The 26025-nt window shown below is 43.6% G+C and overlaps 1 protein-coding gene across 1 annotated transcript in view; it reads left to right on the top strand.

The window, feature by feature from the left end:
- Positions 1-1870: 1870 nt before the first annotated feature.
- The window catches only part of ISM1 (isthmin 1), a gene marked incomplete at its 5' end in the record, with an annotated part of 74790 nt that continues 50635 nt past the window's right edge, over positions 1871-26025 (top strand). Inside the window, one exon of the mRNA XM_081097511.1 lies at positions 1871-2008. Coding sequence (XP_080953637.1) covers positions 1871-2008 — 138 coding nt within the window. The remainder of the gene's footprint in view (positions 2009-26025) is intronic.

The following is a 26025-nucleotide window of genomic DNA, read 5'->3' as shown; positions in this document are numbered from 1 at the left end:
ATAAAATCAATCAAAGTCGTTGAATTAAGAATATTTCCTTAGTTTGGAGCCCAGGGAGCAGGAGGACAGAATCCGGGCGGAGGGGAAGAAAGTCAAGCCGGCGAGAAAGGTTTGTTTATTTATTTAATATCAGTCACCAAGGGAGAATCGGGAGGACCCATCCCAGAGGCACTGGGTGCGAGATGGGCTTGGAAACTTGCGAAAGGCTTGTGTGCGAACGCCAGGACGCAGGACTCCGCAAGCGGCGAGGAAAGGGCTGGGCGGGCTCCGGCGCCGAGGGGGAGGAGGAAACCCGGTGGGAGGCGGGGGGAGCGCAGTATAAAAGGCACCAGGCGGACGGAGCGCCTGCCACTCCGAGCCACTTCTGGAAGGCAGGAGCCACAGCCATACCCGGAGGGAGGGAAACGCGCGGTGCCTCGGCAGTGATCTGAGCCCACCGTCGGACCCAGTTTGTTCCTGCATCGGAGGAGAGGAACCCGCGTCCTCGGCCAGACCCAAGCCCCTTCACTCGCCAGCTACCCCTGCAAGGCATGAGCGGCGCGCGGGAGCCCGAGGCTGCAGAGCGGTCATGAGGCGGCGGCCCAGGAACGGCGGCTGTGCGTCTGCAGCCCCCAGGTCTCCTCCGGGCGCGGCGCCTCCGGGATGAGCCCCCGGACCCGCGACTGCCGGAGCTGAGATTTACCCCAGTGCCCACCTGCGTTCTGCGCGCGGGAGCCGCGAGCCCGGCCCCGGCAGCTCACCGCCGCGACACCTGCGCGCTGGACCAGCCCCACGCCCAGCGAATCCCAGTCGCCTCCCTTCCCAGGCTCTACAGGGAGACGCCGGTGCAGGACCAGCGGTGCCCAGGAGGCGGGCCGCCCATCGTCCTGGAGCAAGTGTCAAGATCCTTCTGGAACGACTCTCATCCCCGCTCCTAGGCGCGCCAGCTTCAGGCGGGGCGCACAGTTGCAGACAGACACCTGGCTGGTCCTGCGCTCCCTCCGTGCTCCATCACCACAACTCCAACTCCACTTTGTCAATAAAGGTTTCTAAACTCGCTCAGGCACCCCCACCCACCCACAGCCCCGAGCTGCAGTGCGCTCAGGGCCCTGCCCTCGAGGGCCGCAGCGACTTCGGCAGCGGTGGCGCACCCTTGGCACATCCCGGCAGTTGGACTCGGACCCCGGAAGGGCGCCCAGGTCACCTCCAAATAGTGACAACCCCCGTGTCCCCAGGGCCCCCATCTGAAGCCAGTTCACCTTAGCACTCCGCGCCCCAAAGTAGCCCGGGAAGGAGGGGAGGTGGCTCGTCGGGTGAGTGGCTCAGGGCGGGGGAGCCAAGCGTGGAGGTAACTCCGGGCCGCCACTGAAGCCCTCCTCCTCCTTCTCCTCCTCCTCCTCCTCCTTCTCCTCCTCCTCCTCCTCCCCGCGCTCCTCTGGCGGCCGCTCCTGCTCCAGCAGCGGCGCCGCGGCCACATCTGGGGCGCCCATGTGCGCTCGGGGGCTCGGCTGCGCCCGCCCCGCCGCCGCCCCCGCTGCCCCCTGTCCGCAGGGTGGTCCCCGGCCCGGCCTGGGTCCCGGGCTGCCCCCTGTCCCCGCCGCTGCAGGGAAGCGCCCGGGTTTGCTCCGCAGCCGGCTTGGACGCCCCCGGCCCCGCCGTGGCTCCGCCGTGGTGCGGTGGCGGCGGCGGCGGCGGCGGCGGCTCCTGCTCCCCCGGCCCGGCGCGCCCCGCCGTGCCCAGCGCCGGCCCCGCGGGCCCGGGGAGCGGGGGCCCGGCGGGGGCCGAGGCTGGAGCCGCGCTGCCGGGCTCGGGAGCTCCGACTCCTCCTCCCCCGGCGCCACCGCCGTCGCCGCCCGCCGCGCCGGGTCCTAAAGCCGCGCGTCTCAAGAGGATGGTCCGCCTGGCGGCGGAGCTGCTGCTGCTGCTGGGACTGCTGCTGCTCACGCTGCACATAACGGTGCTGCGCGGCACGGGGGCCGGCGACGGGCAGGACGCCGTCGCGGGCAACGCCAGCGGGACCCAGCTGCAGGTGAGTGCGCTGCCGGAGAGGGGCGCGCGCGGCAGAGGGGACCCGGAGCTGGGTGCCGGGCTCGCGCGTGAGGGATGCGAGGAGGCGGGTTCCCGCCCCACCCGAGAGCAACTGTTTTGGCAGCAGTTTTGCCGGGGCAGCCCGTCTTAGGCTGAGGCGGCGCGGGAGTACGATCGGGAGGCCGGACTTGGCGCTGAGATCTGGCGGACGCGCGCCTCCAGGTCTGCCGCAGGTCAGACATCAGGGGTGCGAGGCGTGCACAGGGCAGAGGAAGTGTGGAACATGCATGTGTTTGCTTTGGGGGGCTGCCAGGCTGCGGTTGCCCTTTAGGGGCCGAGTAGTATTACTTTGGGAGGGGGAGAGGGGCGGAGGTTGCGGAAGGAGACTGTATAGGATAATATCCCCAAACTGGGTATGGGAGCGAGAGCCCTGGTGAGTCTGCCCCTTCCGAGAGCAATACCGAAGGTCAGGAAATGATTTCCCGAGGAGAGTGGCCAGGCATCCTCTCTGCTCCCACGCGGTCCCGGTGGGTGCCTCCGATGTCCCGCGTGGGCTTCACGAAGGCTCCCGAGTGCGGTCTTGGCCAAGGGGAGGGCGCGGAGTCTAGGCACCTGCCGTGCTTTGGGACGGAGTTACTCAGGCTTTTAAACTTACAGCCAATAGTTCTTCCTAGCGCTCTGCCCCTTGAGAATGGGGTTGTAATGACGATCGATTTTAGCTAGGAGCCCGGGGGGTGGGGGTCGCGACGAGGAGGGGAGTGTGTGTGTGGGGGGGGGGGGGGAGTGGGCGTCATATAAAAGGTGAGTTTCGGTTTCCTGATAAAGGATTTCCCAGGTAAGGATGGCCTGCTGCTACCTTGGAAAGCGCTTTCCCTTGGGTCTAGTGATGTGACAACTGTCAGCTTGGGGCATGGGTAAAAGTCTGCAGGGATTGCCTTCGAAAGCAGAGGGAATTCTCTGGCGCCTAAAATCTCCTCCGCAAGTTAGCCCTTCTGAAGCTCTTTGCTCTGCAATGCCCAGATAAGTATTGTTTCCAAAGGACTTTCCAATCGTTGTCTCTTATTCAGTGTTTGCCTCTTTATGTAATTTGTTGGGGAAAGGTTTACTATTAAAGAGAGAATTCACTTCAACATTTCAAACAGTGGCTACTATGCAACTGTTTGAAGTGCTTTACAAAATCTAACTGACTTAATAAGGTACTATATTATTACTATCTCCGCTTTACAGAACACACACACACACAAATAAATGAGGTTCAGAGAGGTTAAGAAAGTTGCCAAAGTTCACACATTCCAAACTCTTGATGAATTACACCGTTTTCTCTCTGCCTGGGTGTTATAGACTAAAGCAAGGTGACCCTTGAACACATGCAAAACCAGGAACAGGAAAGTCTTCACCCCAGAGCCTAAAGTTCTCTTAATTTGGGGACGTTTCTGAAAATGTCTAACTCTGTCGGGTCCTCTCGCCTTTTCCTGTGGGCAGACAGGTACGGGGACAGACTGCTGGGATTCCTTTGGGGAAATGGAAGATACTGCCATTCTATGGACTGTGGTACACCCACCAGTCATGTAGGAATAATTCTTAATATCTTCAAGATTTCTGGAAATCATATTTTATACATGATGCTTTCTTTCCTCGTGGCCTCATGAAAAGCTGCAAAAGTGATGTTCCATGGAAAAGTAAATTTGGCAGATTTTTTAATGAGGTGCTTGCTATCATTAGAAGAAACGGGGCCGGCCTTTGCTGCCTGAACAGTAAGGTAATGAGAGAAGCAGCTGGTGGAAGTGGCAACTGCAAAGGGGAAGTGGATTACATTCTCCAAAGCGCCTTTGGCTGAAGAACTGCCCCAAGAGAGTGGAAGAAATGGGGTATTTGAAAGAGTAATGCCCCTAGGAATCACTTGGGTCCCAAGGAGCTGCTGATATCCCAGCTTCAGTTTACCCTATAGTAGTGTCCGGTTATTCTGTCCACTCAATGCACGTATCCAGGCAGAATGATGAGTTTAACAGTTGAGTTCATAATTGAACCCTCTTTTGTAATTTGTTAGTATAAAAATTTTATAGTCTTCCTGACTAAAGTTATTTCATTGGCCCTCTGATTCCCCAAAGGCGTTATGATTCAAGTGGAGCATGTATGTTCCGTCAAGTAAGAAGTTCTGCAAAAGCCATTGATTAGCCTGTTGCTTTCAGGCCCTAGGAAGTAAATGCACCAGTAGCAGGTGTATTTGAAAACATAACTGTGGATGATATATTCTTTCTGTTCACTGGACATTTTTAACCTCTCCTAAACTCCTGTATTGGCTCTATGTGATCTTAAGCTGCTAACATCATTCTTTGCAACTGGAAAATGAATGCTTATACTATGTTATTTTTGGTTTTCTCTGCTTAAAACATTCTAAAATAGGAGGTTGGAGTTAGAAATACAGAGTGGTAGGTTTATTTACCCAAATTGTAGTATGTGTTTGGATCATTTTAAAGGAGATACACTCTTATATTTAAGATCTGGTGATTTTGACACATCAATGACACCCGATAAAATAGTAGTAAGAATAACAACCATAATAGCTAAGATTTGTAAAATGCCTTTGTGTGTCCGACACTGTCCTTAGCGCTTTAAATATAGTAGCTTTTAAAATCTTTTCAAAAATTCCACATGAATGAGGTACTATTGTTATCCCTGTTTCAAATGAAAAAAAAAAGGTGAAGTTAAGTAACTTGCCCAAGGTTGCACAGCTAGAAGATGCTTAATTTGTTTTTATTATTTTGTAGTGAGAAATCTTTGAAGAATATTTCTATTCTAAATTCTTGGAAAAGTCATCATGCTGACTACGAGAGAGAAAGCCTTTTAACAATTTACATTTTCAAACTTCTTGATGGTTTTATTGTGTCAAATATGAACATATAAGTATATGTAAAAATACATTGATACATCATATATACATACACACATAAAAATACACATGCAGGCACACACACACACACACACACACACACACAAAACATGACCTAACATGTTTTTTTTTTTTTGGTAATTTCAGCATCCTTGGGGATAGATTTTTTTTTTTTACTCTGTGACTCCCTATGCTGGAGGTATGCTATGAGGAGGCAGTAAAATGCTTTGAGCACACTATCTCTATTGGATATGTGTTGCTCATGAAAATAATGTTAGTCTTTGTACTATTTTCAGTTATTTTAAAATATCTAATAAGAAATTACACAGTTGTTTGCAACAGGTGCAAAAAATGCAGACTAACATTTTTCACTTTTGAATGAAATCTTATCTCCTCATTGAAAGAAGTTTGGCTCATGTTGATCAGATATGCAGATTAGTTCTTTCATATGTCTTTAATTTATAATAGTAAGAAAACAATTATATGTAATAAAAGCAGCCTGGACGACAGAACATCTCAAATTATATAACCCATAGGTAATAACAATAATAATAATATTTTACTTGAAATTCAAATAAGTGTCTCTCTACTAAATCTCAGCCAGATTTAGAACCATGAATTTCTATAGATTTTAAATAGTAAAACTACAACTCATTAAGACAATGACATTTAAGCAAGTGTTATAAAACATCAAATTGGTTATTATTACAGTAACATTAAAGCAAACCAAACTCTGAAATGTAACTAAATGTCTTTGTTCTCTATTTCCTAACTATAATCTTATAGGCACTTCCTCCCTCTTATTCCTCTACTTGCACTCAATAAACCAGCTTAGCTTCTTGTACTCACTGATTCTCTGGATTCAAAAGTTCACCTGAACTATTTATAGCAATAAAAGCAAAAGACATCAACTTTTTTCACTTTTGAATGAAATCTTATCTCCTCCTTGAAATAAGTTTGGCTCATGTTGATCAGATACGCAGATTAGTTCTTTCATATGTCTTTAATTTATAATAGTAAGAAAACAATTATATGTACAAAACATTCATTTGTACTTAATACAAGTAAGTTTCCTTACAATGACCCTATAGGATAGATAGTATTTATATACCCATTTCATAGATTAGGAAATTGAGGCCTGGAGCGGTCTGAGTAACTTGCCCAAGGCTGTGGTAGGGCACAGCCAGGATTCAGACCCTGGCAGGCTGACCGTGGAGCCCAAGTTCTTGTTTCAGTCCATCAACAACACTCCTCCAGCTCTGACTCAAGTCAACAGCCATTGTTTCTTGTTTTGTGACTTGCCTACCCATTTCCCAGGCTGTCTGTTTGCTCTTATCCCTACAATTCTTTATAATTGTGGATAACTGTCCCACTTAGCTATTGCTGCATAACAAACCACCCCAAAATGTAGTGACTTAACAGCCATTTTTTATTTGCTCATGAGTGTGTGTGTCAGCACCTTCTCTGGACTCACCTGGGTAGTTCTGCTGATCTTGCCTAGGATTACTCATATGGCAACAGCCTTCTGTTGGCTTGACATGAGCTAGATGGTCCAAGATGACATCATATGTCTGATGGTTGGTGCTGGCTGTCACCTTGGCTCTCTGTCCATATTGTCTTTAATCCTCAAGGAGGATTTAGCCGAATTTCTTTACATGGTGGACTCAGAACAGCAAGAGTCTAAAAGCAGAAGTTGAGAGGCCTCTTGATGAACTTGAACAATATCACTTTAGCCACATTCTATTCAGCAAAAAAATCACTGGGTCAGCTCAGATTTTAGGGGGAGGAAATAAAATCCTCCTGATGGCAGGGCCAGCAAAGTAACATTGCAAAGAACCATGTGCACAGGGACGGGGGGTGGGGGGCGGAATTACTGTGGCCAGCTTTGCTAATTATCAACCATATTGAACTTTTGTCTCATGAACTTTGTAAATGTTTGGACCAATCTTGCATTCACCTTTTAACATTGTTTATGCTGCCTTTGGCCATGCAGAAACTTTCCGTTTTAAATGTAATCAACCCTGAATCATTTCCCTTATGACTTTTGGTTTTCTTGCCTTATTTTAGAAAGTTTTCCTCAAATAAAGATTGTCAAAATCTTTAAATATATTTTGTTTTAACACTTCTATTTTTATTTATTTATTTTTGTTTGTTTAAGACTACAATCTACTTTGAAGTTGTTTATGGGTGTAAGGTTTAAGGTAAAGATACATCCCAGCCGGTGTGGCTCATAGGTTGAGCATCAGCCTATGAACCAGATCATAGTTCAATTCCCAGTCAGGGCACGTTCCTGGGTTTCGGGCCCCATCCCCAGTGTGTGACATACAGGAGCAGCCAATCAATGATTCCCTCTCATCAATGATCTTTCTATTTCTCTCTCCCTGTCCTTTCCTCTCTGAAATCAATAAAAATATATCTTAAAAGAAAAGATAAAGATACAACTTTGTTTTTTTGTCCAAGTGAATAGTCACTTGTCCTACTATTTGTTAAATACTTCATTCTACAATCATGGATACAAAATAACACTTTTATCACATACTAAAATTTTCACTTTCACATAAGTCTGTTTCTTGACCTTTATTTTCTCTGTTCATTTATCAACACCACACTAGCTTCATTTTATGTATTTTCATAAAATGTTTTTTATGGCAAATTTCCTTTCATTTAAAAAAAATTTTTTCTTAAAATTTTCCATAAATGTCTTCTTTCAAACAGACCCTAGAATTATTTTAAATATTCAGTGAGACTTTAATGGGAATTGCTGTATATGTTTTTATTACCTTAGAAGAGTTGAGAATTTTTTTTGAAGATGTAAAAGAAATTACTTTTTATTATATAGCATTGTAACAGTGATTTAACACACCAAAAACAATGTCATTGTAGTACCATTTTCTTTAAAATTATGGTTTATGTAAGATGAACTATCCTCATTTTTTAAACTCTGTTTTCATTTTGCTGCTCTGATTGTTTTCTGCTACCTTGTCTTCCAAATCACTGATTTGATTCTCTGCTTCATCCACCCTACTTTTTTAAATTTTTAATGCTTCCATTCAGGACATGGTATACATATCTATTTATGTCCTAGTAAACTTTTATAGTTCTCTTCATCATTCTTCACATTTCTTTTTACGAGCTATTTTTCAGGTTTGATTACTATTGTGAATAGGGTTTATTTTCTGTTATATTCTCCAATTAGTTGGTTCTGAAATCTAGGAAAGCTTTACTTAGTAATACTACATGCTTACAGTTTTCTTGGTGAATAAATGAGAACTAGTAGTATCCATTCAGTAGTAGTAACGTTATAGTTACGACATGAGTTGGAAATCTTTCCATTTCTTTCACTGTCGCACTTTAAATAATAATTGTATGTTTCTTGTGAGATTGTTGGAAGTTACTCATAAAACCCTCTGGGCTTAGTACATGTTTGTTAAAATCTCTGATTAAAATTTCACCTTATTCCAGGGTGAGTAGTCTATTCAGATAATGTAAATTTAGTCAATTTTGATAATTTATGTTTTCCATACATTTTAACTGAATTTCAACTTTATCAGTATAAAGTTTATGCATAGCACAAGCCTATTTTGCAAATGCTTCATGACTTCATGTTCTTTATGATGTACAAAGTCTTACATATCTTTCTAAGACCTTCCAGATCAACATGTTTAATTATATTATGAAAACCCTTTAAGTCTTGATTCATTTATTGTCTACTTATCTGCTGATTCCTCAAAGAACTTAATTGTATTCATATACTACTTTTGTGGATTTGTCTGTTTCTCCTTATTATCCCATTAATTTTTGCTTCACTTACTTAGAATTCATAATTTTAGGACATAAAATATCCTTTGTACTGGTTAATTTTTATCAGGGTGAAATTTTTATTTACATTTTTATTGAATCTTATCTGAAATACTTTTCTCTTTTCATATTAGTATTGCAACTGCTGCTTTATTTTTATATTTGTTGAGTATCCTTTTCCAACTTTTTTTTCAAACGTTCTCTGCCTATTTGATTAAAATATCTCTCTTATTAATAACCAATAGCTACATTTTTTCCATGCAATACATCAATAACCTTAACACATTTATCTTATTATGATTACTGGTAGATTTAAAAATATTTTTCCAATTTATTTGATGTTCTCAATTTGTAATTTTTATATTGTCTCACACCCCCAATTTATCTATGTTTTCTTTGACAAGAGAGTTAGCCCATGTCTAAGTTTTCCCATCTATAAAATAAACATATAATAACTATATCCTAGTGTTGTTGTAGGAATTAAAACACTGGCTGCATCTAAGTGCTCTATTAGATCTTGGCATTTAAACATTTATAAAATATTTAAATATGGTTTATTTTTCTCATTTTTAAAGTTTTGAAAGTCATATTTTTGTTACTTTTAACATATTAACAGATTTGCACTTACATTTTTCTATCAAGAACCAATAAATATTTGTAACATAATCCCCCCCCCAAAAAAAAAAAACCCCACCAATATTCTGACATACTTTTTATCTCTCATGGCTACCAAATTTTCATCACATTATCCAAATAATTAGTGCTGTATTACTTCTTTTTTCTGTTTTTTTCTTCATTATGTCTTTTATTCTTTCTTTTTCAGTATAGTTACCTCAGGAATAATTTCTTAGCAGTTTTATTATGTTTCGAATAATTATTTAGTAATCCTTTGCTTACCAGTATTCCCAATATCCTTGTACTGTCCTTCTGAAACTCCTATTTGAATTTGAAACTAATATTGGAATTTCAAAATCTATCTTTGATGCCTCTCAATTTTTTCTCTCATATTTCTCTCTCTTTGTGGTTTTCTAGTGTGTTTTGTGTCATGGCTCAATCTTTCATGGTTTACAAGCCCACAGCTCGCTCTCTCTTCCACTTTTTAGTCAGTAGTTCCCTGTCCTCACTCTTTCCTCCTAGCTTCACTAGTCTCTCTTTTCTTCTCTTCACTCCTCTCCTCTTCCTCATCTTGTCATTCTCCTCCTCCTCTCCCCTCTTCTACTTATTATCTCTTTTTCTCTTTCTCCTTGCATTTAAAAAAATTTAAATAATAAATAATTTATATACAATAAGATGAATGCGGCTTAAAGGTTCAGTTTCATTTTTGACAATTGTATATGCCCATGTGGCTACCATCAAAATTAGGATATAGAAAATCCCCATAATCGCAGGTAGTCTTCTAGTGTACCCCTGTAGGCAATTCACTCCTCTCAGAGACAACCAATGTCTGACTCCTATACCATAGATTAATCTTGGCTGTTCCACATCTTTGTATAGATGGAATCATACTGTATGCATTTTTTTTTTGGTATGTCTGGCCTCATTTGCTCAACATAATAACTTGAAAATTATTAATGTTGTTGTATATATAAGTAGGTTTCTCCTTTTTATGCCTCTGTGGTATTCCATTGTATAGCTATACCACAATTTATTTGCCCATTTCCCTATTGATGGACATTTGGGTTAGTTCCATTACTTTGGATATCTATATCTATATCTATATCTATATCTATCTCTATCTCTATCTCTATCTCTATCTCTATCTCTCTACCTCTCTCTCTCTCTCTCTCTCTCTCTCTCTATATATATATATATATATATATATATATATATATATATGCCTAAGTGACAGAACGACTGGTCAACCGGTCACTATGACGTGCACTGACCACCAGGGGTCAGCCACTCAACAGCCCTGCGGCGGCGTGAGCCTCTCCCAATCAGGATTGTGAGCCCGTGGCAGGCGCAGCAGGGCCAGGATGAGCGGGAGCAGCAGGCAGGGTTGTGTGTCCCCAAAGGCCACACGGAGGGACCCCACCAGTGCACGAATCCGTGCACCGGGCCTCTAGTTATGAATAAGACCATGTCAATGTTCTTGGGCAAGCCTTTCTGTGCACATGTGTTTTCATTTCTTGCAAGTAGATACTGGTAGTGAAACTAACACAGCCTCTAATAGTATCCTGGATATTATTATGGGAATTCTTCTAGGGAGATTCACTTTTTTAGAGATCTTTCTTTCACTTTCTCAGCTCTCTAGTGTTTCACTTTCAATGGGTTACATTTGTTTTATATCTACCAGAAATCATTCCTTCTTCCATAGGCGATCCCTTTTCAGCTTTCCACTACTGTAGTGATTCATGTTTATATTCTATCTGACTCTTCAAGAGAATTTGAAGAGGGGAAAGAAATAAACAAAAATGCTTGGCCCACCACCTTGAACTGAAACACTATAACTGTATTTTTTAATTTTACTTTCCTGTATACAAACCAAAAGAAAGTTACATTACTTGTGTGACCTCTTCATTCATGTTCTTTCAGCCGTGTTCTAGCAGGCATTGATCTGTGAGGCTGGGGGGAAACCTCAGAGCTCATAAGAACTACCCATTCAGTAAAGAAGAATCTATTTTGGATTTAAAGCCTCCAAAGGAAAAAATCCCACAACTATCTTCTATATGCCATCTAAGTTTTTTTTATAACCTTCAGAGTCAGAACATTCTTCCTGTAATGTCTCCTTTAAATCTTATTTCATGTTTATGTTTTTCTTCTCAGCATTATGAGCAGTTGATTTCTTCTTTTCAAAAAACATCTCTTGCAAGACTTGAAGGTTATTATTTAATAGTTCCTGTCTTTTCCAGATTTGATTATCTCGGTTCCTGTAACTTGTCTTCGTTGGTCTTATCTTACAATGTATTAGTGGTTTTTGTGGTTCTCTTGTTTCTCTTTCATCTTCTGAGAAAGTCTTTCTTTTGCAACCTTGGCTCAGGACTTTACGATTTATAAAGAAAAGATGGTGATGAAGCCTCTTTCTTCAGTGATGGCTAAGAGCACCCTTCTGTCTGTATTCATCCCCTAAAAGACAGAAGATTACTTAGGCCATTGGATCTGGCATCAGTCCAAGGCCCAGGATTATATGCAGTGAGTTTAAGAAACAGTGAGAGAATGTGTTATTGAAAAAAACAGATCCCATTCCACATTTTATTTAAACTCTTGTCTGTACTCCCTTTCCATAATAACTTCATAAGAAGCCATGATCATAAAATACAAAAAGCTGAACTTATTTCTTTGTGTGCCATGTCAGTGCAGAGGTTGGGTGGAGCACTATGCTAATAATGTTTCCATGCTGGTGCCCAGCATTCCTTTGGGGACTAAGTACTCACTGCCCATGGTAGTCACTCACTTGATAACATAACCTATGGCCCTTTCCTTTCTCTGCCTTCTTTCCCCTTCCCCTTCCAGTTTCCTGGGCTCATTTCCCAGGTATGCTCTTTGTCTCAGGTTTTGCTTCTGGGAGAACCTGAACAAAACAAAGCACTACTCAAACCTAAGTCATGGGGATAGCAATGACTTCTATAGGTAGCGATGATGTAGGAAAGGTAAGGTGCGGAGTTTCCATGTGGCACCTGCTGCTTCTTGTTGTCCGTAACCAAGTTGAAGTCTGTTAGCCTCAGAAAGGGGTGTGCTGTGGGCAGCAATGGAATCAGGCCATACCAGCCGCCCCCACCCCCTGCCCCCGAATCTGGGAGTTTCAAAATTTTAGAAATGAGAAGGACAGGCCTAGGCAAAGCCTACAAATTGCTGGTGTTTGGAGAGCTAACTGGTTGTCTTTCCCCTGAGACCCTGATCCGGTGCTTGTTTGCTATCTTAGGTGGGAGGATGAGCTGCCATGGGAAGTCATCAAAGGTGTGTCATCCAATGCCTGAAACAGGCAGAGGCCGTGGTGCCTTGGTAAATACAGCTTTACATCAATTCCCCAAGCACAGACCAGCATGTGTCACTGGAAAGTTGTCTCTGTAAACTGAGTAGAAGTAAAAACAGTAGGTTAACTACCCCTTCTTCCTGTTAGCCTGACCCATGCACATGTTAGTAAACCGAGTCATCTTTCATGGAGCACTCTTGGTGACTGATGCCCCTCTGTAACAGAGCAACAGCCCTTCCCCCAGGAAGAGACTGTGCTGCAGGGTCCATGGAATGGGAGAGTTCTAGCTTCAAGTTTGGGGCCCTGGGCTGCCAGACTTGTAGTTGGGGAACCCCCCAACCCCCAGATGTTTAACAGAAAGGGCCTAGAAAAAAAAAAGACTGTGAATGCAATAGACCGCTTCCTGCTGGATACTGCATCTCTATTTTCAAAAATGACAAGGTGTGGCTGGAATCTATATGAGGGGTGCAAGGAAGCTGGAAATGATGTCATAGGCCACCCGGTGTTAGCTTACTCCCTCAGGCATCCAGATAGAATATTCATGCCAATGCCAGTGAGACACATAACAAACATGCCTTGGCTCCCAGCCACCCCAGGGAGATAGAGATGGGAAGAGGATGAGGGGGAAGTGGCAATGTGTTATTATTTTTTATTGCAGCTTTATTGAGCTGTACATGACATACATTGAACTGGAATTACATACTTAAAGCGAACAATCCAATAAGTTTGACACTTATGGAACCATCAGCACCATCAGATGTTGAAGAAATATATCTCCAAAAGTTTCCCATGCTCCTTTGTGATTCATCCCTCATTCCCAGCAATCTCCAGGCCTTTGTCACTAGATTTTTATATAAGTGGAATCATACAGAATGTACAATACAGTGAGCTTCTTTGCAAAGATGCATCCATGTTGTTTTGAGCATAGAGCATTTGACCCTTTTATTTTAAATTAATATTCCATTGTATGCGATTACAATACTAGTATGCTTATCCATTCACCCATTAAAGAACATTTAGATTGTGTTCCAATTTGGACCTATTAAAATAAAGGTGCTGTGAACATACAGGTATATGTCTTTGCATAAACATATGCTTTCATTTCTCTTGTGTGAATATATCAGAGCAGAGTGGCTGGGTAATACAGTAATGTATGTTTAGCTTATTAGGAAATTATGGCAATCTTTTTAAGGTGCTCACATAACATATTTACAATCTGAACCACCCAGGAACATCGTTGGAAAACTTCAGAGAATTTGGAAGTTGAATCCCAGGATTACCTTTCCACAGTTAAGGTATAGATAGATGTGTGATCTACAAGAGAGTATGAAAAACTAAAAGGAAGAGAAAAGGTACTGTCTCCTTGGAAAGGATTCTCCTGTTTTGGTTAGCATGCCCAAAGTACAAACATATCACGGGGCTTGATTCTCCAGGGCATGGTGGCCATGGCGGTGGTGAAGGAAAGTTAGGTGCTGGCAGGAAGACAGGGCGGAAAAGTGTCCCAGCAGAAGACTTGGCTTCCTTTAAGCTCCCTTTCCCTAGGCCCTGCCTGACTGAAAATTAAGAAAAGCAGATATAGGGGTTGTAGCTCCTGCCTGGGGACTCAATTACATTGTGACTTGGAAATATGGTATTGGTTAGGAGCCCAAAATAAATTGGAAGTCAAGTTTATTGCTGGGCACCTTCAATTTCCAGGAAGTAGAAAGGACAAAAGAAAAGGGGGAGATCTCATTAGGTGTTTCCAATCCTTGGCCCAAGAAGTGGGCTTAGGAAATGTCAACATGAGCCAACCTCCTGGCCACTCTGGTTATTAGGAGAGTGTGGATTATTAGACACCCATAGCATTCTCACTGGAGGGCAAGGACTGTCCTTCACTTATATATAAGGTGGCCCATCCACTGCCCTGATGTTCACCAGGTGCAGTTGTGACCCAGAGATGCAGGTGAGAAGCTCCAGAGGACTTCTCCACCCTTGTACCCAGAGTGTGGTCTGTGGAGCAGCAGTGGCAGCAACTGCTGGGAGCTCTTTAGAAAATGAGAATCTCAGGCCCCACCCAGAACTACTGAGTCAGGATCTGCATTTTTAACAAGGCCCTCAGGTTACTGATATACACAATACAGAAGCACTGGTCAAGATGCTTCTTTTTCTTGCAAGTTACAAGTCTCAGAAAGTACTTAATACAGGTCAGGTATTATTTAGCTACTAGAGGCCCGATGCACGAAATTCGTGCAAGGGGCTTGACCCTCGCAGCTGCGATGGCTTGCCTCGGCCCTCACAGCCCCAGCTTCGTCCGGAAGGTCATCTGGCTATCCAGTCTAATTAGCATATTATGCTTTTATTATTATAGATTACCCAATTATGCTGCATGGCAAATTACTCCAAAACTCAGTGGCCTATAACAATAAGCATGTATTCTCACACTCGTGGGTTTGTGGGTTGGCTAGAGTTCAGTAGATCTAGGCAGGATAGATTCCAAGCTGTGGGTTGGGTCTGGGTGTCTTCTATGCATCTCCCTTACTTGTGCAACCAGCAGGCTACCTGCCATGCATCTCTCTCATGGCGATGAAAATGCACAGAAAGGCAGAGGTGAGCCCAAATAGACAGCACACTTCAGCCTTTGATTGGGTCACTCTATTAGCACCCCACCAGCCAAAACTAGTCACAAGGCCCAACAGAGTGGCCGAAGGCATGAGCTGTGGATTTGTGTCAATTTTACTTCTTCTCACTTACATGTCTGCCCTTAGGCAAAAGCCTCATGCTTCTCTGTGCTTCTTATCCTATTCAGTAAAATGGGACAATAATAGCTACATTGCTGGGAGGTTATAATGTTGTGAGGACCATTCTTGGTGCATAGGAATGGTTTAACTCATAGGAATGGTTTAATACAGAGCAGTGTGACCTTGGGTAAGTCATTTCAACTCCACATTTCATTTTCTATATCTAAGAATAGATATCCTCATGGGGTAATTCTACTAAATTTTGAAGTTTATCTTCAGAATTGATGATGATGATGATGATGATGATGATGATGATGATGCAAAAGCTAACACTGAACATTTATTCTGTGCCTAGAACTGCTGTAAGGACTTTATATGTATTTACACTTTTAACCTTTATCATAGCCCAATGGTAATTATCTCTATTTTGCAGCTGAAGAAACTGAGGCAGAACAATGTCAGGAAATCAAGGTTTAAAAACTGATTGTTCTGAGCCCCTCACATAGAGAACTGATCTAGTCCAAGCTGGCTCCATGAGGCTGACACACATTCTGCCTCATGCCAGTCGGTGATGCTTCTAGAGAGGCTTATTCTCTCATATGGGAGAAGGAAAGGACAGGGGCAGCTCGAGAGAAGAGACTGGGGAAGCAGCTGGCCCCCTGGTTGACCAGAGTCCCCATCTCCACCCTGCCTAACTATGTAGCTATGTCCCAGCAAGCAGATGCCCAATGAACGTGCTGAACATTTCCAGCGGGACCCAACCATGACCTAGGGCTGTGTTGTGGAGCTGCACATAGTCAGGTTGAGGGGAAGGATAGAGCCCAGAGGATCCTGCCTCTGAGAAATTAGAGCTGGAAAAGGCCGTGGAATTCTGTCAGCACAGGACTCTGCCCATCAGATTGTTTCGGAGTCTCCCTTGTGTAGTTTCACTGCTGAAAAATCATATGCTCCATGGTAGGGATGGAACTGTGCCCACCAATATGTTACTCATCACTGTAGCACTGTAACAATGTAAGCCTGCAACCACTTTCACTGATGAAGGGGCACCCTTTCCTACCTTCCTTTCTCAGGGGTAACAGGAGAAACAGGACATGCCTGGGACAGGAGTTCCACAAGCTCTGTGAGCTGGATATTCTGCTTCTGAATTATTGTTGCCAGCCAGAACCTCTTCCCTGGGACTAATCAGATGTCTCTTTCCTCAGTGCGTCCCAAGGTCTTCTGAGGAACAAGTGGTCAGAGTTTTTTCCATGTTTTCCATAGTTTCCTATTTTCTTTTTTATTTATGGCATTACATTGCTAATATCTAATCAGCTTGTGGACCACTCTGGTTCTAGATCTTTTTCTGTTGTTCGTCCTGCGTTCCTGACTGCCACGGACACTCAGTGAATTTGAGCCTTTGTTCTGTTTTATTTGTGATGGGTTGTGTCCCACACTTCAGGGTGTTCTACAGCGCCCTCTCTTCTTTTCCCTTCGAACTCCAAATGTTGAGTGGGGACCAGTCTCATTTTAGCTATCTTAGTAGCTTATTAATTTGGTAAATATCACAAAAGTGAGCACTGACGGGTAGATAGCTAAAAAATAACTTTTAAAATGTATCCCCACTGAACATGTGAAAACAGTCTGTTATCCCATCAGAATGACAAAATGGAAAAAACAAAAACAAAAAAAAACGCTGAAGACACAAAGTATTGGTGTGAATGTGGAACACCTATGGGCAAGTAAACTGATATGAACCCTTTTGAAAATTGTTTTTCCAAAGTAACTACTGAAACAGGATGTAATGTGTACCCTCTCACCCAGCAAGCCTAGCCACCCTGGGTATTTACCCAACAGAAGCGTATTCCTGTATGCACTCAAAGACCTGGAAAAGAATGCTCATAGCGGCACTATGGAAAGCAGCCTCAAACTGGAAACGGCAGAAATGCCCATCAACAATAGGATAGGTAATACTGCAGTAAATGCTCATACTCGGAATGAACAAACGACAGCTACCGGCAACATGTACAACTTTACAAGTGTCATGTTGCGTGAAGGAAGCCAGGCACAAGCGAGTACATGCCATGCAGTTCTGTTCCCGTGAGGGTCATAACCAGGAAAAACTAATCCATGCTGTTGGAAGATTAGTCAGGACCTTGGTTACCCTTGTCAAGGAAGTGACCAGAAGGGAGTACAAGGGCCATCTGGGGCGCTGGGCATGTTCTGTTTCTTGATCCCAGTATTGGTGACACAGGTGTGTTCAGTTTGTAAAATCCCATTTAGCTGTATAGTCACGTATGTGCGTCTGTCCATACGTATGTCATACTTCCATTAAAAATAGAGTAAAGAACACAGCAGGCAGGGGAGATGGAGCAGAAGAGATGGCCATTTTACTCTGGTAACGGCCTCCCGCAGCCCTGGAGCCCACTCCCGGCGCTCCCTGATGCGTGCTCCCCTGCCCGCGGGTGTCCACATTTTAATGAATGTGGACTAGTTTCGATGATGGGGGCCTCCTCTGCCTCCGAGGCCCAGTGCTATTGTTGCGACATCAAAGACCAACTGCTGGCTAAGATACAGTCCATATGAAAAGAGTGACCAGCAAATTTACTGCTTGACTTCATTCCCTTTAAATGGAACTGGCCCCATGGTTCTCTTTCAAAGCTTAATTGTGGACATATATCTTCTTTATAGGACATTGTGTACAATAAAGAGAAGCAGTAACTTAAATTTTATTTAAAGAATACCTTTGAGGCAGCCGTGAGATGGGCATTCCATCACTGTGGTTACATGTGTCCAAACACTCCTGAAAGTCTAGCCATTGGCCTTCTATTCAACATGGTGACTTTTTTTTAGACTAATTGAGTTATATTTTTATGCTCCAACCTTTTCCTTAGACTCTGCAAGGTCTTGGGAAAGTTATTAATGGGAGGCGATCTACTTCAAACCAGAGAGCCACCTCATGGAAATCAGGCAAAATGGCGAAGTTCATATGACATTACTCATTAACTTAGCTGGGGTTGCCCTTCATAGAGTAAACATTAATTAAGGAGAGAGGCCAGACTAAGGTCCTGGATCAGTTACATTCAGTCCCCCAAAATCTATGTGGATAGCGTTCCTTCACACAGCCCTGCTGTAGAAATCTCAGGGAGTTACTGACATTTACAAATACTAGAACTGAGTGGGAAAAGAACAGAGTTATTTCTATGACTTCCAGAGAATGAAGGATGTCATGGCCGTTCTAAGAGGGAAAACAGTTCTACAGTGCCCAAGTAACATCGCTTATCACATAAAGGATGTCTTTGACTTAACTTGGTGTCTGACCCAGGTGCTGGAGAAAGAAGCATCCATCTAAGATCAAAATTACCAGCCCACTGAAAACCGAACAATCCAGAATGATCCTTTCAATATGCAATCACTTATTACAGCAGTGAACCTGCCCAGAGGGGATACAGCATTTTAAAGAGTTGGTCAAGTCATCCTGGCTCGTAGCTTCCATTTCTGTTTACTCTATTGCTCTCACGAAGTTCAGCATTCCACACTTTGCTGGGAAAAGCCTACCCACTCACTGCCTAGATCTTTCCTTTCGGCTCCCCTCACTGGCACGTGTAGGAAGACACATCAACCGCTGAAACAGCTACGATTTTCCTGCTGAGATTTGATGAAGGCAAAAGACACCTATGAAATGAGATATCTTATTTATAAATGACAGTAAGCATCAACTGGAAGAAACTGGGACTATTGGGAGAGGCTGTGGAATCACAGGAGAGTGACTCTAACTACTTGAACAGCAGGTAGAAATAATGGGACCCGGGCTCTTCTGAAAGTACCGGTGACCCCGCTGGCCTCGTTGCCCTAAGGCGCAGTCCAGTGCAGTTCCCATGCCCCACAGTGGTACGCTCACTACTTTTTCTTCAAGGGCCAGCCCAATGCCAAGCTCTGGAGTAACCCAAAAAGGAACATCAATGTCCTTGGCCTTAAATTTGCACATAAATGGGGAGGAAGAAAAAGGAAGTGGGCCTGGCCCAGGGAACTCAATTACAGAATGATATGGCTCCAAATAAGAGAGGATTGCACCAGGGGGCTGAGTACAATTCCCATTTTCCTAATGTGAGTGAAGGACAGGGATTTGGGCAGAGGGAAAATGAAGAGACGGAGTCACAGCTTTAAAGAACTACCCTCTAATTAAGGAGAGCATTGCTTCTCTGGACCTCTGAGCAGTTGTAAGATTGCTCAAATTATTAACTCAATTGACTTTACTTTGAGGGCTCCTGTGTGTGTCTATTGTTTCTTTGGGTTGGAGTTTTTCATGCCACTTAGGATGAGGTATAAATAGAAGTGCTGTGGAAACCTTCCAGTGAGATGGAGCCTGCCCAATTGGCCAGAGCTGTCTGTAGGCTACACAGACTCCCTTTAAAAGAAAAACTCTGTACCTACAAAACCCCAAGTGTTCAGCCTGGAGCAACATGAGGGGGCCATCTGTGGGCTCCCCATTGAGGTCCAAGGGATGGTGGATGCTGGCAGGAGATTTGCTGTGGCCGAGCCCCTGGAATGTTCTGTGTCTTGTTCCTAGTGATCTAAGTTGAGTGCCTTTTGTGTCACCAGGATGCCAGGGCACATAACAGGTGCTTGTACACACAGGGGTCACCCTCATGGCTGCATGCGTGGTCACTGTCCTGCTCACTGGGTTGAACCACAGCTTCATCTGAGTGCTACACCACCCCCACAAACAGATGAGGTATTCTGCTTAGAAGGCAGGCTGTAGACACTCACCAAATCCTAGGATTTTGTTGTTGCCAAACAACTTGGAAAACTGAGTCCCAACTTTTCATTTTATACGTGAGGAATTCAAAACCCAGAAAAATGAAAGGACATGTCTCTGCAGTTGACTGACTTGCAAGCCAGTCCTTTTTCGTGAAGCCATTCAAGCCCCTATTTCTGAACATATTTAAGAGTTGTCATGGTCTTTCTTTGCAAAAGAGCATTGCAGCAAAATGTACATCTAAAATGCCCAGACTCTGCGACATTACAGTTGCTGTTGGATTGTTATGGGATTTAAAAGAAAATTAAATGAATATGAATTGTGTCTCTTTTATTTCAGAGACAATCAGGTTGCAGTCAGATAAATGAAATAATGTACATATAAGTATAGAGTACGGCCCAACCATATAGTAGAATTCCACGATTTATTCCTTCCTTCCTCCCTCCCTTCCTTCCTTCCTTCCTTCCTTCCTTCCTTCCTTCCTTCCTCCCTTCCTTCCTTCCTTCCCTTACATATTGAGTGTCTATTAGGTGCAGGTGTTGAGCTAGACACTGGATATTCAATAGAGAACAAGCTTATGTTCTAGAAAGAGAGATTGACAATAACTAATTCATAAATGAAGGAATTATTATAGAGTCTATAATATAGACCATTATAGGTGCTTAGCAGGACAATAAAAGGAAGCAAAGGTAAGGAGCACCTGGGGTACATACTAAAACAGGTGCCCAAGTAAGGACTTGGTAGAAAAGTGACTCTTAAGTTTCAAGCTGGGGAATAGGAAAAGGCCCGCTGTACAAAGAACTAGGAGGAGAGCAGGTCAGGCAGAAGGGTCAAAAGCACCAATGTTTTGAGGTGGGAATGTAGACATAATGGTGTTACCACTGGGAGAATGGCTCCTGTTCCTGCAATGATATAAGTAGTGAGGACACTGAGGATGAGTAGGACATTTGGAGAGAGAAGACATGAGGTAGTAATCTTGGATACTGGAAAAGGCAATATTGTGAGGAAAGGGCAGTTGATTTTGGAACAGAATCAGTACTCATTTGAGGTTTGAGAACATGAATCTAAAATTGAGCAAGTTTTTCAAATTGGGCTATTTTTTTTTTTTTGTCACCAATCTGTTTGGCTACCAATCTAGAGAAGTTGGGTCATTAGGTTCAACCAGAATTGAAGTTTTACAAATTAAATATATCAGAGGGAGAGAACGTGGCAGAAGATTTGAAGGAAGTTGCAGAGGAATGATTATAACAGGGAACATATGCTGAATAAGAAGGAAAGTGAAAGTTAGAGAAAGCTGAAGGTTGGTGAGAAAATGGTCATAGATTGAGACCTCAAAGAGTTTGAAAACCAGGGAAATGAATGAACAGAACAGGAAGCATCTTTGTGTAGAAGATTTGCTGACTAAAGGGCCGAGGGTTGCTGAGATGCAGAGGAGGCAAAGGCTGCTGGTGATGAGGAGGTCAAGGAGCTGGAAAGGCCATCTACATGGATGTCCACTTGATACTGAAGTCACCAAATAGAAAAACAGAGGAGACTAGTGAATGAGACTGAGACAGAAGCTTACATTTTCAGTGAATGAGAGAGAATGAATGGGAACTGCATGTAAACATTGGAGCATCCATCATTCTTAAAGGAGCAAGGTGGATTTTTTTCCCTATCGTTTTTGTTTTCTCAAGAAGAAGGGGAAAACTGGTCAGGAAGCAGCTCTCGGGACCAGGAAGTCTAGGAGGAGCTTGAAAGGATATTCAGAGAAGAGGTTGAAAATGAGAGGAGATTGTTTATCATGAAGTGAAATTTGTGGAAGGTCCAGTAGAAAGGGGTTTGGGAAGGTGGAGGGGGACAGGTTGAGTACAATTAAAGGGCATTCAAAACGTTGTGGGGTGAAAAGCTTACAGTTATAGAAGATCTCTCAATGGCAGCTGGACAAACCATGGTGGAAATGGTCTTAAGCTTCTCTTGAATGGAGGTGCCAACCTTTGCTCAGTGGCATGGTAGCCTATGGGCTCTTATTTCTATGATTATATCGGTTGGGGTAAAGGCTCAGATGAGGGGTAGGGGTGAATAAGATGGGCTTGAAGCATCAGCTCCCCTAGTGTTCATGTGTGGAGAGGTGGAAACTGGTATTTATAAAGATTTCATCTGATTTTATCTACCTGGTTTTTTTTCAAACACTTATATAATACTATGGGCCTAGCACTTTTATTTGCACCTGACTAATCCCCCAAACAACACCATGGAATAGGCACTATTATTATCCCTATTTTACACAGTAAAGGTAAGCAACTTGCCCAAGTCACACAGTTAGTAAAGGTAGAGGCAGGATTTAAATGTTGGCTCTCTGGATCCCAGAGTCCATGCTTTCAATCACTGTGACTTCAGTGGCTTGGGCAGAAGTTCCTTTTCCATTGTCAGAAAGAGCTATCACCTTGAGAGTCAGGAGACATGAATTTGAGTTCCCACTCTGGCACTAACTGACTGTGACCTTGGGCACAGCATTTAACTTCTATCACCCTTAGCATTCTTAGTGTCAGTTCCATGCAGTCACTCAGGGACCCAGGCTGACAGGGACTCTTATGTCTTCTTAGCAGTCTCAGCTCAGAAAGGAACGCTTCACTTCTGCTCACATCAATCCTGCCTCGATGCAAGGTGGCCAAGAAATGCATTCCCTCACTGAGGGTCTGCCTCCCTTTGAAACAGGGGCCTATATTTTGGGGGGGCCAGCTAGCCCTCTCTGCCTATTACTCAGTGGCTTATGCTTTCAGGACTCGGTGTGCACTTATATGTACCACACTTGGGCCTGTGCTCTCAGCTATTTGTCTTTCTCCTGCCTCACCTCTAGGAATCTCTCATCACATGACTAATAACTGACCATTAACTGCCATGTTGAAGCCCATCACTTCTCAGAATACAAAACAGGGGTCAAAAGAAACCATATTCCTTCCCCAGTGCCAAAACCCAAGGAAGAAATTAAGCTTGCCCAGATTTTTGAGCCATATTCATCATCTCTGTGCAACTGCTTGCCTGTGAACATGTGTCTAGATGTTAATCAGCAAAACATAGTTTGAATAGGAGTTGTGAGTTGTTATAACCCAATTGACAAGGAATCTAGGACTTAGAGGTTCACAGTATTTCTGCATTTAGAGCAGAAATAGTTAGATATATCAAGGGGAGATGGACTTATTTTCTCAATTGTCCAGATATGTTTGCTTTAATGAAATGAAGATAAGCCTCAATGCTCCTAGTATTTGCAGAAGGGAGTTACCACACATGCAATGGGAGAGGCGCTGATCCACCTGCAGATCAGAGCAAGAGCCCATTCGCAGTTGAGAAAGGGAGAACATGGACAAACCCAAATGGTGTACTTTGCTATCTTCTTCACTCACAGACAGGTGAGGTAATCAGAGAGAAAGTTTGCCTCAATCTTGGACTAAATACAGAGATCTCCTTGCACTTTCAAAGATTGAATGAAATGTCTCCATGAGTTGGAGGCTGGCTTCTGAACAGCTTATTTCTTACTGGTTTGTAAGCCTCTCACCACTAAGATGACCATGAGTCTCACCAAGCTGTCAAGCTCAAATACGGAGGCTCTGTTTCCCACTACAATACAGAAGATGTCATATGAAAAAAAAGCCTTAGCTAATAAAAACAGCATGATTATTTACTTGGACATTATATGCCCTTAAAGTCCTACAAGTTATGTGGTAAGGCAGTTTTGTACTTTGTTTTTCTCACAGCAAGAAGATTAGTGAAAAGAATTTAATTATAAGTAATCGCATTTCGTATAAAAACACATTGCAAAAGTTTAGCATGAAGATTTATTCCACAGTTCACAGGCATGATTATTAGCTTTGCTGAATACCACAATTCAAGCATAAATGCAGAGATAATACAGTTTCTTAAAAATCCGAGGCCAACTGTTTTGTTAACTATCATTCAAGTGTTTTGGTGTTGTAAATGCATTTGTAGGATGACTTGTTTTATATTGAGAGAGTATTTCCCCCCTTCCCAGGCTCCTAAAATCAAACTACCGATGCAAAATCAAGGGAGGGTCAGATGTACAAAAAGGAAAGGTGTGTTTCACCCAAGTGTCAGATTCAGAAGCATCTGCCTTGCCCGGCGTGTATGGCATTAATTTCCTGCCAGTTTTCTATTGGAATGCCCTCTCTGCGTCACTTGAAATTGAAAATCAAGTCATGTTTTATTAACCAGCTCTAAGATACAGTGAAAGAGGTGGCAGAGAAGTTTCTTTTTATGAAAAGTTTCTAATATCAACAAAGCCTAGAAAAAAGCGTATACACAAATTTGGGCCACGAATCTGGGATTTTAATCTCAAAGAACATGTGTCCCCTACCATCTCCATGTCAGTTAAGTACCTCCCTCCCTGTATGAGAGATCTCTAATTCCAAAATGTAGTAGCTTAAAAAACAGACATTTATTGTCTCAGGATTCCTGTGGATCAGGAAATCGGGCAAAGCTTAGCTAGTCACCTGTGGTCCAGGCTCTCTCATAGGCTGCAGTTGAGTTTAACAGACCGGGATGCAGTCATCTCAAGAGGCCTGGCTTCCAGATTCACTCACTTGGTTATTGGCAAGATTCAGTTCCTCGCAGGCTATTAGCGGGAGGCACCCAAAGCTCCTTGCCATGTGGGCCTCTCTATGGGATGCTCACACAGGGCAACTGACTTCCTCAGAGCAAACAGGGGAGTAAAGCCAGAAAGAGAACGTGAGTGAGACAAAATCTATGGTCTTTTGTGACCTAACCTCAGTGACACCTCATCACTTTTGCCAGCTCCTATTTGTTAAAAGCAAGTTCCTTGCTTCATCCCACACTCAAAGGAAGGGGATGGCACCAAAGTGTGAATTCCAGGAGATGGAGTCACTGAGGGCCTTGCAGAAGCTGTCTTCCATTCTCCCCTCCACATGTATGCTGGTCCCTGACCAATTCTGTTTGTTTCAATGGTGGGGTTCTCTTTCACTGTCTGGTGGGTGACCTGGGCCCTTACTTTCCCAGATCTTGCTAATCTCAACTCTAGTTTCTCTCTCCTCATGCCCATTTAAAATATAATACTCAAAGTCATCTTCTTAATAATTGCTGCCGTAGCCCTATCTGGTTTGGCTCAGTGGATGGAGTGTTGGCCCACGGCTCGATTCTGGTCAAGGGCACGTACCTCAGTTGCAGGCTTGATCCCCAGCCCTGGTCAAGGGAAGCAACCAATCAATGGGTCTCTCTCACATCAATATTTCTCTCTCCCTGTCTCTCCCCCACCCTTCCACTCTGTCTAAAAATCAATGAAGAAAATATCCTTGGGTGAGGATGAACAACAACAACAAAATTGCTGCCCTCCCCTGCTTAAGAACTTCCAACAATTCCCTCATTCCTTGCCTCAAAACAGGTATTGAGGCATATACCTAGAATCAAACAACTTTTCTGGCCCTTTCCTTTATACTAGTAAGCATTGGCAGCCAGACGGGACTTTTACTACCCCTTGAGACCTCCCCATGACACTTTCCCTCGCTGTTCAGACCCTCTCCTTGGCTAATGCGGCCTTCCAGTTTCCTGCTGCAAACATTCTGGACAAGCCACAAAAGCTTTCCTGCGAACTATCGAGGTGGACGTGGGTCATATCTAAACCCTCATGGCATTGTACGTCCATGAAAGGATGATTCCATTCTTTCACATATATGATTATCTGGGGGTACGACATATCCCTACTGCCCACTCTGCACGCCAAAACCGAGTGAGGGGATGGAGAGTAGGAATAGTCGCTTGCTTCCCGCTTCCCTTTATACCCCAGGGCATGTGGTATAACCCTTGCATATAGCATATGTTCACTAAAGTCTGGGACCTCAGTGCGTGCTGTGCTTCCCAAAATGCCCTCAGCACATTTGAGAAGATACCATTATTTTCATTTTATAGATGAAGAAACTGAGCTCCAGAAAGTTTACCTACTTACTGACAGCAGACA

Source organism: Myotis nattereri (assembly GCF_964212035.1).
Source record: "Myotis nattereri genome assembly, chromosome: 8".
Lineage (NCBI taxonomy): Eukaryota > Metazoa > Chordata > Mammalia > Chiroptera > Vespertilionidae > Myotis > Myotis nattereri.
Note: the sequence above shows the minus strand (reverse complement) of the source record. Positions and strands in the feature narration are given on the sequence as shown.